This window comes from Dreissena polymorpha, chromosome 1 (genome assembly GCF_020536995.1).
Source record: "Dreissena polymorpha isolate Duluth1 chromosome 1, UMN_Dpol_1.0, whole genome shotgun sequence".
Taxonomy (NCBI): Eukaryota; Metazoa; Mollusca; class Bivalvia; order Myida; family Dreissenidae; genus Dreissena; species Dreissena polymorpha.
This window is the reverse complement of record NC_068355.1, coordinates 166,595,830-166,609,084: the sequence shown is the minus strand read 5'-3', so window position 1 is coordinate 166,609,084 and position 13,255 is coordinate 166,595,830. Positions and strand designations below refer to the sequence as shown.

The 13,255-nt window shown below is 36.2% G+C and overlaps 1 protein-coding gene across 1 annotated transcript in view; it reads right to left on the bottom strand.

The window, feature by feature from the left end:
• Window positions 1-2,335: 2,335 nt before the first annotated feature.
• The window catches only part of LOC127859835 (uncharacterized), a 29,309-nt gene continuing 18,389 nt past the window's right edge, over window positions 2,336-13,255 (bottom strand). Inside the window, exons 2-7 of the mRNA XM_052397358.1 lie at window positions 10,069-10,257; window positions 9,509-9,676; window positions 7,268-7,347; window positions 6,829-6,900; window positions 3,623-3,713; window positions 2,336-2,630 (exon numbers count right to left, since the gene is read on the bottom strand). Of these exons, the coding sequence (XP_052253318.1) occupies window positions 2,464-2,630; window positions 3,623-3,713; window positions 6,829-6,900; window positions 7,268-7,347; window positions 9,509-9,676; window positions 10,069-10,243 (753 nt within the window). The 5' untranslated portion in view covers window positions 10,244-10,257 and the 3' untranslated portion in view covers window positions 2,336-2,463. The remainder of the gene's footprint in view (window positions 2,631-3,622; window positions 3,714-6,828; window positions 6,901-7,267; window positions 7,348-9,508; window positions 9,677-10,068; window positions 10,258-13,255) is intronic.

Here is a 13,255-nt window from a genome sequence, read left to right as displayed (position 1 = left end):
AAAAGTTACCCTTTTTCCCGTGGAGTTCCTCAATACATTTAAATACACAAAATGACGTCATTATTTCAGCAAAATTCTCCAGTTAAACTCTTTTACAATGTAAATAAACGGTAAAAAAGGCATAACAGAAAAAGAAAATTTCTTTGATTCGATGGAATACCGATTTTAATTCACTCGTGAATTATTATAACAAAATATGATAATCTTGATATGATAATCTAAAAATAGAAATAGTAGTTCCGATTTTTTTTATTTTCACCGCCGAAAATAACAATTTGTTTATTTTCACTGCTGGTATTTCACTGCAGAAATGTCATATTTAATCATAAGGTATAAAAGAAAAAGAAAATCTTACAAATGTTTACCTGCGTTGTTCTGGATACTCAGTAGGGCAAGACGGTATCAAAACGTGCCACACTATAACAGTAGTTGTACAATAATGACGCAATAATGCGGATATAATGGACTTATTAATTATTGTCTACTTTCAACACACTGTACTGCAGAAATCACCCCTTAATTGACGCAAGTAGATGCTGGATTACCGGTAGATTGATACGTACTGTATATGCTACTGTGGGATAACTTCATTCATACCAAGCAGCAATAGTATATATTAAGGTCGCATCAATAATACGTTTAGCTCACCAGAGTGCAACTTTCTCATGGTGAACTTTTGAGTCCGGCTTTTGTCCGTCGTGCGCATTTTGTTGCAATGATATTTTGACAAAGCTCATAAGTTGAGAACATGGCCACCAGGGACATAGCAGTTTCTCGTCTATCGATATAGTGAACCTATGTGGGCACTGTATACGTCACTGTTGTGTATAATCATCATGAGACTTGCTCAGAATCTTAGTTTTTTTATGATATCTCGTTTGAGTTCGAAACTGTTTCAATTTTGATGACTTTCTCAGAACATTGGTTCTAATAACATCACGGCTGAATTCGAAATGGAACCTGTACTTAAAAAACATTGCCGACCGGAGGCCCTGCGGTTTTCATCAAATGTCAGAAGTGAATAATTGCTAACACGTTACAACTCTCATGTATTAACCAATATTCATAAAACTCACCAATTAATTTTGTGATAATATTTTCGGTTGGAATGGAACATTTTTCCGGCCCGAATCAAGGCCGCCAGGAGGATAGGCAGATTTTCCTACAGTTTTAGTGTTAAATCTTGTGATTGCTGTAGAAGTGAAATTGTTTGTCGAAGCTTCATGACACTTGATCAGAACATTCGTTCTTATGACATGTCTGCCGATTTCGAAAATGGTTCCAGTCCGTTGAAAAACATGGCCACCAGGGGCGGGAAAGTTTTTCTTGTATGTAAATAATATACCGTAGCTCTTTGAATCCTCTTTAAGTCACATTTTGTGTAAAAATCTTAAGAAAATTTGCCCAGAGCCTTCGCTCTAATGATATCTCGACCGAGTTTAAAAATAGTTCCCGTCCGGTATAAATCATTGCTACCAATAGGCGGGTTAGTTTTCCATATATGACTTCATTGAAATCATGGGAACAGTTTATTGGTCACATTAATTTGCCCAAATAAGCATACAACTTGTATCAACTTTTAATGATATCGCAAACGAGCTTGAAAATTGTTCCAGATAAACAGGAAGGTCAGAAGCTACATTTATCATACACGAATTACAAAAACTGATTAAAAAAGTTCCATAGGTTCTTATGTGGGAAAAAGCCATTCACTCCCAATTCAATTTGTTAAAAAAAACGAAATATTTTTGGTGAAATAAATGTCATATGAAACTGTTTTCTTCTTACATGCATGTTTATCTTGTATTTTTGGTGGACTGCAATTTATAGCGATGAGGTTTGGTGCCATATATGTGATAACCCTTAGCCTCTCATACGCATTCACGCGTAAAGCTTTCTACGAGAAAAAAATACTTTGCTGAAATGTTTGCTCATAATTCTGCATGATAAAATTAAGATTCTCGGTAAACGTCAGTCTTGATTATATACATTTAAATTAAATTTAGTTTTACATGTTTTTTTGTTAGAACTGGACCTCAACGATTAAAAAATAAACAGAATAATTGAAGGTCACATTTAAGTCTAGGTATTATTGGCTAAGGGGGTATACAGACGTTAACAAATTATTTGGAGTTACGATGTACTTTGATTACTTTGCTCGTCTATGCTTTACACATTTTCCTCGTGTGAGTCAAAGAAAAAACTATAGGGTTTTTCCTAGAAGCGCGTTTTTTTCTCGCTTTGGTACAAAAGGCAGTTCGGTTTCATTTGCTGGTGTATGAAATAAATTGCTCAAATAAAAAAGAAATTAAGCAAAATTAACGAACTAGAGAAGCATGCTAACATATAGTTTACTGTTAATTGACCTCAAGTCATTGAAAAACTAGAACATTGTCATATTGTTGGAGGGCCTACGCCGTTTCCACAGACGATCATACAGACTATCGGTATTTCGGTTTTTATTTACTTATGGCAAAGCCCGCATTTTATAGGACAATGGAGGATATTCTCAGGAGTGCTACAAGCCAACCGAGAACAGATGCTACTATCGTGATCGTGCTCCAAACAGCGGGGATTGGGCGTTCGATGAGTGGTAGTCGCGGTGGTTGTTGAAGAAGTTGTTGTTGGCGCTGAAATAGAAACACTCGATGATACATTTTTTTCGTTAGAGTAACACTTGCAAAGATGTATATATTCGTACGCACCAGACTGGTTCAATATGAAATATAGATATGCTTTATGCACCCATTCCTTCATAGGTGGCGTCATGAACCAGTTGTACCAGTTGTACTGTCTTTTCGTCTGTTCTAAGTTTACTCTCTCTCAGTCATTACTACTCCATATATTGATGGATTATTTTAAAATAACTTACCACTTATGTTTACAATCCTACGACGACGTTCATCGTGTAACACACGCTGTCTTATCTTGAAAGGCAACTTCATATTTAAGTCATTTGTCAAATTGGCTGTCTCAACTTGATATTCCCTGTCTGAGTCATACTTTGAAAAATGCGATGGATTAATTTAAAATAACAAATGTAATCACTAATAAGACGACGTGTCGCATGTTACGCTCGTCTCCCTACGTTACAGGTAACGGTAACACTTAAAGTTAAAGGTCAGATATTGCCATAAAACAGATTGTCCGCAATGTAACTTTATCATTTAGCATTTTATTTAAGAATAACTTACCACTAAAGAATGACCACAGGAGGAGGATGAGTGTCGCGTTTATCGCACGTCTGATATCCTCAGTGGTCAATGTCACACGTAGTGGTCAACAACATAATTTGACCATAAACAGTTAGCTTATATAAAGTGGAATGTGCGTTAATTCGTGCCATGTGGACACATGATTTGTCCTAGTCAGTTTTCTTTCCCCTGTACAGGTTTTTGTACGAGTATGTTAAATGCATGTATGTTTGTTTTTAATAATAAATTGCTGATCGAGCTAGTGTTTTCTGGTATAAGGTAGGTATTGGTTTCGTTAAATGCCGTTTATAGTTTGTACCCTTTGTATTTCATAATAATGTATGGCTAGCATATCCGCGTGGGGTGAATTATACATACATTACACATGTATTCGTATACTGAATTGATATCATTTGGATGTTACATACGGATGTTGCACCGGTCCGTATCACAGCAGCTGGTGTGAACCGTGCTCGAACTTCGACCAACCATCAGCTCGTTATTGTGTGGAATGCACAGCTGTTAATACAAAATTCATTTGTAAAGTTATAATTTGCATTGAACAAACAATTACATCGAAACGTTGTCGTTAGTATGCTTTATTGTCATGATCTTTATGATCATCACCATCTTTCCTTTTACCGGTACAGCTTTTTTCTGAAGTCCTCGACTGCAACTGTCTCTATAGTGGTCTACAGTATAGTCTTGCACAGCGAGTCGTGTCTGATGACGTGTTCAAACCAATCCATTTTTCGCCGTTTGATGATTGCCACAAGGGGCTCTTGTAGGCCAAAAAATGTTGCTGTCATGTTCCAGACGAACCAATTGGTACTCATTAGTATTGTGCTTCACTTGTGTTTAAATCCGTTCTGTGTCCTGCCCGAAACATCCAGGATTCGCAGTAGTAAAATAGAATGGAGACTTGAAGAGCTTGTAGTTGGTAGGAAAGGTGATGTATCTGCTTATCCACAATATGATCAGTCAGGCAATCGCTATTGCAATTCTTATTCGGACATGACCTGAAGTATTTAAAATGGTCACTTCTTACAGCTTCTCCCTGTTCACGTTGATGACTGCACCATGATCTTCGACTTCTCTTTGATGACCTCCATCCCATATGCTCCTGCTCTTTAATGAGTATCTACATACTCATGAGGTCGCTGAGTTCACTGCTTGTGCGACCCATTAGGTAAATGTCATCAGCGAGTGTCAACTTCGCGATATGTCCGCAATCGTTAGATAAAGAGATGTGGGGTCTTGGACAGTCTCCGGCATTATCTTCTTAGGAAGAAGATTAAACATGACGTGGTGAGCAGACATCTAAGAAGGACGCCCACTTATGTCCTAAAGAAGTCAACAGTTTGAGCAGTACTGTGCTGCTCTCTTTTCCATAGAGTTCTTAGAAAACTGCATCAGCTCTCAACACCTGCCATATGCAATCATGCCAACGTGGGTCGAGAGCTTTGTTTAAGTCGATGAAGTTGTGGAAGAGCTAAATATGGTGCTGAAGGTGTTTCTCCATGATAACTCTGCAGAAGATCTGTTCCACTGGTTCTGCCTTGATTTTAGGATGACGATAGCATGACTTATCTGGGATGACTTATGTTTATAGTTTTTATGTGGTGCAGTATTTATCGTAAACATTGTGGTTGCCGTTTTTCTAAAGGGGGATGACCGAAGAACTTTTAATGAATGTTGAACCCTCTCAACACCTGCCATATGCAATCACGCCAACGGGGTCGAGAGCTTTGTTTAAGTCGATGAAGTTGTGGAAGAGCTTAAGTTGGTGCTGCAGGTGTTTCTCCACGATAATTCTGCAGAAGATCTGTTCCATTGGCTGTGCCCAGCTTTTAATCCAGCATACTCTTTTGCAAGCTGTTTTTCGTACCTTATTTTCAATCGGTTTAGGATGATGATAACATTACTTATCTGGGATGACTGATGTTTATAGTTTTATGTTGTGCAGTATTTCTCGCAAAACTTGTGGTTGCCGTTTTTTTAAGGGGGATGACCGGAAATTGGTTATACTTTTTAGTCCTTGATCACATCTCCCCCTAGATCTTCTAGCCAAGTGCCGTCACTGCTGCAATCGTTGCCGCACCACGTGACACTCCCGCAGATTATCCCGACTTCAGACTGCGCACTGCCTCCTACGTCTCAGTCTGAAGTATCGAAGGACTAACGTCGACAGCTTCTGATCTGGTTGTCGTTTTGAAGAAGACTTGGTTTAAGCGTGTTTTTATAGGAGTCACTGCAGTACCATCCATATGTTTTGGACTTCGGAATTCTTTATCCGGGTGTTCCCGTCAACGTCTGTAAAAACTCTCACCTCGGGCTAACTGGTCTTCATGAAGGTGACGAGGATAATGGAGGCCTTACAGCTGCATGTTGTCATCTGCTTGTCAATATTGATATATCGCCACTCATTCCATTCCTCCTTAGCATCTTTAATCTTCTTTCTCATCTCCGTTTTCACCTTCTGGTATTCTGTCCTAGATTTTAGGCTGGCAACCTTTGTACGCCTCAGCTTTTTTCTTTTGTCACAGAGGCCCATGATCAAGGTCGTCACCCATGGTTTGTTCTTTATTCTGTCCTTCCCAAGAACTTCTTCGGCCGATGACAGCAGGCTTTCCTTGAAGTTGTTGGTGATGGTGTTGGACTTTTTAGTGTCTCGATTTCAAATCTAATGCGATTGTTCTAAGTGATGCACTTGATCTTTAACTTCAGCTTGATTGAGGATAGCACTTAGTCATAGTCGTTCCTGATGTATGCGCCAAGAAAAGATATTGTGTTTTATTGTTTTTGCTTGACTTGAACCGTTACGTTACCAGTTTGATATCAATCTGGTTGTGCACTTGCTCGATTTGAATATGCCATGTTGATGTTCTGGACGGTCTGTGTGGTTGCATTGTGTTATCCCGCGTTATCCTGCTACATGACGGTGGTGTCTCGCTGACACGTTTGAAAATGAGCCTGCAGTAAAATGGGGTGCAATTGATGCCGCTGTTTACTATCTCCTTCATAAGGATTTAAACAAACCGTGTCGATGTTTAGAATGTATTCTGTTGAAACATATTTTGTTCCCTTCTGTCTGTGGATGTTTTTCCGTAACCTAGCTATCTTACCTTGGATAGTTCGATGATGTAACAGTGGTAGCCTTTCAGCTAGTGAATCAGTTTTTGGACCTTGCTCAGCGCATAGTGTTCTCGTAGCATGTTCCTATGATTTTTTCCTTTGTTGGAAACTTGATCGGTGGATTAGCTCCATTATTTTACTTCTCATATCTACCCTATAGACTTGGAGTGAAATGCGCGGTCGTTGATATTCAAGGCCCGACAGTTCCGTCTTTGTCTTTTTGTTGTTTTGTCCTCATAATTTCCTCTCAATGATACTGAATCAATCTTGGCGGCGCCCTTCTCCCTGTAAAGAACTTGGAGCTGGTCGTACATAAGCATTCATTACTAACATGATCAAACAGAAGAAATTGTTTTTATTAAGCATTTGCTTTAAACCCAACGGGCATATCGGGAAATGATAAGTCCTTGCGGTGCTCGATCTACTTTTTTTTCAAAAGTAAAAGTAATTCGAACATGTTTTTAAAATTAAGAAGTAAACATAAAATCGTATCCCTTACGTCTTTTGGCATGCATCCCGCGCGGAATCCATGAGAGGCGTCGAAGTCAAAGACTTCCATCACGTAACAAGCCTGAAAAACACGTTTGTAAATTGCTTTTGTAACTGTTTGAAAAAAAAACAAAAACATTAGTACATCGCATTTATCCAAATCTCATTGGTCAGTGTATTATACGAAAATATAACATATCAGTGTGAAATATAATGTAATTTATGTTGACAATGTTTTTACTAATCCATTAAAACCGTTAAAAATCAACAACTACATATCCTTGCATTAGCAAGCACAAAATCAGAGAATGCTTTACAAAAGCAGAATGTTTTATGCAAACGCAGTGTTTACTTTATGAAAGAAGTATTTATAACGCAAAAGAAGATTCGCCTACACACCAGCAAAATGCAATGTTATTTCACAACGGGTTTGCACGTGTTTCACTTACCTCGCTTACTTGACACGTGGTCGTCGCCCTGCATTCCGACAAGCTCCTAACCAGGGTGGGGCACGAGTAACACTCCACAGCTGGAATTAAATTAATAGAGAAGAATTGATCGACATATGGAATCCTGTGAAACTCAAATTCAATGTTGCACGCAGTTTTATTAGCAAAAGAGATTTATGCACAATAGGACTCTATGTAATTAGCAGATATATGCAGAATTAAATGGCATAACCTGAAAAGAGACAGCAAGGCCTCTATCACAAATGAAACAACTTAATAAGAGGAAAATTGATGGAGTGACTTTTCGAGATACAACTATTGTCAACGACCAGATTCGAGAATAGCTGAATTGTATAAATATTTGGAATATTTCCATGGAATTAATGAAGCAACGGACAGTAAAGATGCTGGTTTGCAACCACAGTCAAACAGTTCTACTAACAAATTAATGAGGAATAATGACCATAAGTTTACAATAAAATAAAAACTTTCCCTAAAATCAGTTTTTCTCAATTTGTAAGAGCAGTTCTACCATTTTTAATGTTATGGGCTAAATAGGTTACACACAATACTTTTGTTTAGACGGTCTTCACATTCTTTCAAACATATCAGTTTCGTAAAATGTGAGATAATTACATTCTACTTCAGTTACTGCTGGACTTTACTGCTACAAAAACCACACATTTCGATGATTGTTATAGGACAATCATTAAATCGGCTACTTCTTCTTAAACAATTACTACTACAACTATATCTTCTAATACTAATTGTAGTTTCTACTGTTTCAACGTGTAAATTTTCCAGTATATCAACAAAAATTGAACAAGAATGATTAGTATGTAAATGATTAAATGAATCTTATTTTGTATGTAGTATAATGTAACTCATATCCGTTTAATTAACGACCGTTTCGATTATGAAAATGCTGCAAGTAATTATCTTCAATTTTTTTAATATTTTCATTTCTTTTGTTTTACAAAACAAAATAACTCACTTTTAACTCCGAAAACAGGATGACATGTTTGTTTTGCATGTTTAACTTTGTTTATTTTTATTTAAAAATAAAATGTAAGTTCTAAAAACTGACAATGCTAATTAATATATAAATTCGGATCTTGCAAACACATGTATGTACAAATACTACATAACATGATCAAAATGTATTTATTTCTTAATTTTCAGATGATACAAGTTTATTTATATGAAAAAATAACAAAAAAGCATAACGTTTACCTGAATTATCACAGAAAGCTTGGATATTTATGCAATGGAAACCTTTTCGGTTTTTGTACGAAGCCACATCATAATGTGGCGCCTGTATGCAGATGTAACTACCATTTATGCAGTCAAATATATTCGGGAATCCTGCGATTGTATACACGTTTGCTGAACTATGTTTGTCTCCTGTGGTGTAGGTCACAACGAATGTTTGCAATTGTTTTATGTCGACAATTCTGTCTAGTTGGCAGTGCCTACTGTTCATTTATAGAACCATGCAGTGTCACCAATGACAGAATAGTGTGCTCTTGAACATAACAATCTCAACGATGTACGGATATAAGACTAGGACTTAACGATGCCTTGAGTAACTGGACTCAGAACTATATTTATGAAATTATAGTGAGAAAGATGTTTTTATATTCCATCTTACCCCGTGTCATATCCTTAGCACATTTTTCGTGTTATGTCATGTGAAAGCTTGGAATTGAAATCACAGGGAGCACTGTTTGCAAAGTGCAAGTTAACACATAGTAATATAAGATGAACTAACTGATTACAAGAAACGAAAGTATCAGTCTACATAAGCATACGTGTTTTACTTTAGCACACAAGTTAAATAGATTCAATATCTGCTTGTCATGCAAAAGCTATGAAGGATCCACGTAATTTATGTGCCATAAAACGCTGAGTTTGTTCATCACTTAATTGATCTATGTTGTATTTAACATAAATTTCAGTCAGTGCGACATTTTAACCAACGTCAACTGTTTTTTGACGGCGCATTAGTGGTATGTTTCAAACTAAGTACATGTGTATACAGTTTAATCATATTTAGTCGTTTGTTTAAACTATATTTCTGTTCTTTTTAACACAAAATATACTGTTTCAGTCGAGTTTTGATTTCTATATGTAATTATATCAGAACGTATGTTTAAAATTCACCGTTGGTATTTATAGGCTTTAAAACCTCGACGGCTCGAATTCAAGATCGCAAACAATTCTATGTGTTTTCCGACTTACGGCATCTTCCACAGAATCGTTTGCAGGCGAGCTCAGCGAGACTGTCGTCGAGGCAGAGGTCTGGTTTGCTTTGTTGCATCTTTTGACAGGCCAGCGTGTCGATGTCCTCACACGGCTTTGTCGTCGTTGTCATCAACACCGTCGTTGTCTGTGGGGGCAGCGTGGAGCCTGAATCATACATATCCGAGGTCGGTTTGCGTTTTCATGATTGGACTTTTATATGTGAAACAATATCATTAGTCCGATCGTTCGTTAACACGTACAAACAGCATTAATTTTACTTTTGAAATAGTGTCACTTTTATATTATTCAAGAGTACACATGCGATCGTCTTTATTAAACAATCTTCCAAATTTGGAAGAAAACAATCGTCAAATCATGCCTAATAACTTACACAATCCGTAAATCGTTAGAGAAACATTTAATAGGGATAGAACTATATAGAACGGGGCACGTTTTTTCAAAAGAAACTTTGAAATAATTGTGTGGCTGATCCTGCTCTAAAGGACGTGCGTCTCAAGGCAACGAATTAAGTTAACACAATTTAAGAGCTATTCTACATTTTCCACAGTATTCGGGGCACGCCGATTCAGCAATCGGCGTTCCGCAGAGGCCCGGTTGCGTTGCATGCATGCGCACGCACGCCTGAGTGTCCAAGTCTGCGCATGCGTTCTGGCTATGGACTGAAGATATCATCAACATAATACAGCATGTAATCACGAACGGTGTCGACATACTTCTTGTTGGTACTGAAAAAACAAAATAACGCGAAATTCGCTCGTGACTTTGCCATGTTAATCAAAAAGTTCTCGAAAATGTGAAAGTTCCCGTATATAACATGAAAATATGAACGGTTTTAATAAATCAATAAAATATAATGACTTCTTTAAAGGGGCCTTTTCACAGTTTTTGGCATGTATTGAAGTTTGTCATAAAATGCTTTATTTTAAATTTAAACATTGGTCCTAAAAATATCCACTAAAAACAAGAATACAAATTTAAAAAAAAGAAAAAAAGTAACCCTCAACTGGGCTCGAACCACTGACCCCTGGAGTCCTGGAGTAAAAAATCTTCCGCCTAGACCACTCGGCCATCCGTTCTCATGCTATGGGGAGTTTGATTTTTTACTTTATATAAGCAATCCTCGTAGTTTCACAAAATATAACGACAACAACAGAACTTTCCAAATTATTCAATCGTTTCGCGTTGCAACGCTTTATAATTTTTAAGTTTTCAAAATTTCAAAAGATGCATATAATGGATATTTTAGAGCATGGTAAATGTTCAGTATTACTATTTCCTCACAAATATCATAACTAAAACGAAATGTTGCGATTTTTAAACAACTGATTTAATTTTGTCAATTTTCCAAAACGTGAAACGACCCCTTTAAAGCATGCGTAACTTTGTTAAAACTATGTTCCAAACGGCCGATAGTGTTAAGTAAACGCGGATCGGAGCTTTGCGTCAATATTGTCCAACTAAATGTATGTAATTTTTATCCCCCGCAAAAGGCGTTGGGATATAGAATTACGTTGTTCGTCAGTCTGTCCCTCATTCCTTCAGTCTGTCCCTATGTCACAGACATTTTGGGATGTATCTCAGAAACTATATAAGACATCAACTTATACATGATATATACTTCATGGATGTATATACATATCAATGAGGAGAAGGTCCATTCATAAAAACATCACCCTACACGTTCTAAAATAAGAGTTATTACCATTTGTAGTTTGTGTAAGATGAAACTGTTCATGACTAAATCTCAGATAAAAGGTTCCAATATAAAATTGCATGTGGGTGTTGCAGGAAACTAGAAAAAGTGCCATGCACACGAACTATAAACCAACATTTTCTTGAGTAAGACTTACTGACAATTGTTGTTATTATATGCTGTAACTGTTTAGGGCTATATCTCAGATACTATAACATAAAACTTCATGGATGTATAGATATCAATGAGGACAATTGCCTTGCACAAGAACTATAACCCTATACTATAAGTAAGACTTATTTCCCTTTGTTTGTTTTGTAATATAATACTCTTAGCAAAAGTAATAACCATGAGAATTGCAATTCATAAAAGCAATTACTGTACACTTCTTTATTTTTTTTAAGGAGTATACCGTATATCATGGGATTGCACCCACATATAAACCAAATTTATTTGGCTGGGTATATTAATTCGATGAATTTTCTATGTTATTGCTTATATGACTTTAGGTTTTGAATTTAAAACTTTGAAATTCTGTTTCCTGAGGAAAACGATTATCGTTAAAAAGATGTGCACATTCTTAAAGATTGCTAGCTAATGTTTCACGTATTGTAGTTCAGCCATTTTGAGTAATAAAATAAGACAATACAACCTATACATTTTGGTAAAAACGTTAACGAAAATTAGCAATCACATACCACGACCGTCCTGTTATATGTCCAAGTGCTTTAGAATTTGAGCACTCTTCGTGTACGTATCTAACGGGGTTAGATGGATTCTATTACACTTAAGATAAGACGGCATGATTTGGAAAGTGTTAAAGTCACACTGACGATTTGTTACCGGTCGTATGCGATAAAAACGTTAGTATCATAAAGCCTAGTTCACAGCTTTTAGTTATGTTATACAATTCAAATTAGGCCAGTGTTTTTGGATCAAAATTAGTCCAGTTGACTTCAAAAACATCATACATGGTCATATAATAATTTTTGTATTGCATTAATGACAACCGACCAAGGCCCGTATTCACATTGTCCATCGGCCACTAAACAGCTAGTGGGTATATGAAAGAAATATCATGCCAGTTCATTATTTCATTTTATCTCAGGTGATTTTAAATCCAGTTTTCGTTAAGTTTCCATTAAGTAAAATAATGCACACACGTAAGTATAATTCAAAAGTACAAAAAAAAAACTTTTTAAAGATCATACTATACTTGAAAATTAATACTTTTGAAAATTGATACAAACTTACCGTGAATATCTCACAGACTCTGTGCAGCAGGAATATACGCCTGAAAGTGAGATACATGTAGGTATCTTACAAGCTATATCACTGTACGTTTACAAAGCTCAACGAGTATCAATTTCACACATTTTTGCGATATTCACCTTCGCAGTTGTAAAAACAAAACGTGTATGTGTTCATTGAATTATATAACTCTAAATGTACTCCACGAATATTTATATTCAGTTTTTGTTACAATTAATTGTATACTTGTCGTTAGGCTTTGAACAAGAAGATACAACAAAGAATCCATACACGCATCAACCTCTTATCTAAGTCCAGTGCCATTACCTTTCATTAGAATCCTTTAAAACTGTTTACTATTTTTAAATATGTTTATATCTAATAATCTCTCAGCATGGAGTCAAATCACAAACATATTAGAAGACAACACTATTGTAAAACTGTTTTATGGAATAATATTAATACAACACAAATAAAAACACCTTGTTTTATAAAGGCTGGTTCGAACAAAGTATTAAGTATGTCGATCAACAGTTTGATTACCGAATACACGATTTGTATTCCTTCGATAACATATACTGCATATATGAAATACATACAAGAACTTTCTAATGTATAACACACTATAAAAAGTATAAATCACTTACAAAAACCCATTAATAAACACAAATAATACTCCAACTAAAAAACAATAATTTCTGCAGAAACTCACAGCAAAACTAAATACAAAACAGACATTTATACAATAAACAAATAATAAATAGCATAACCGAACCATC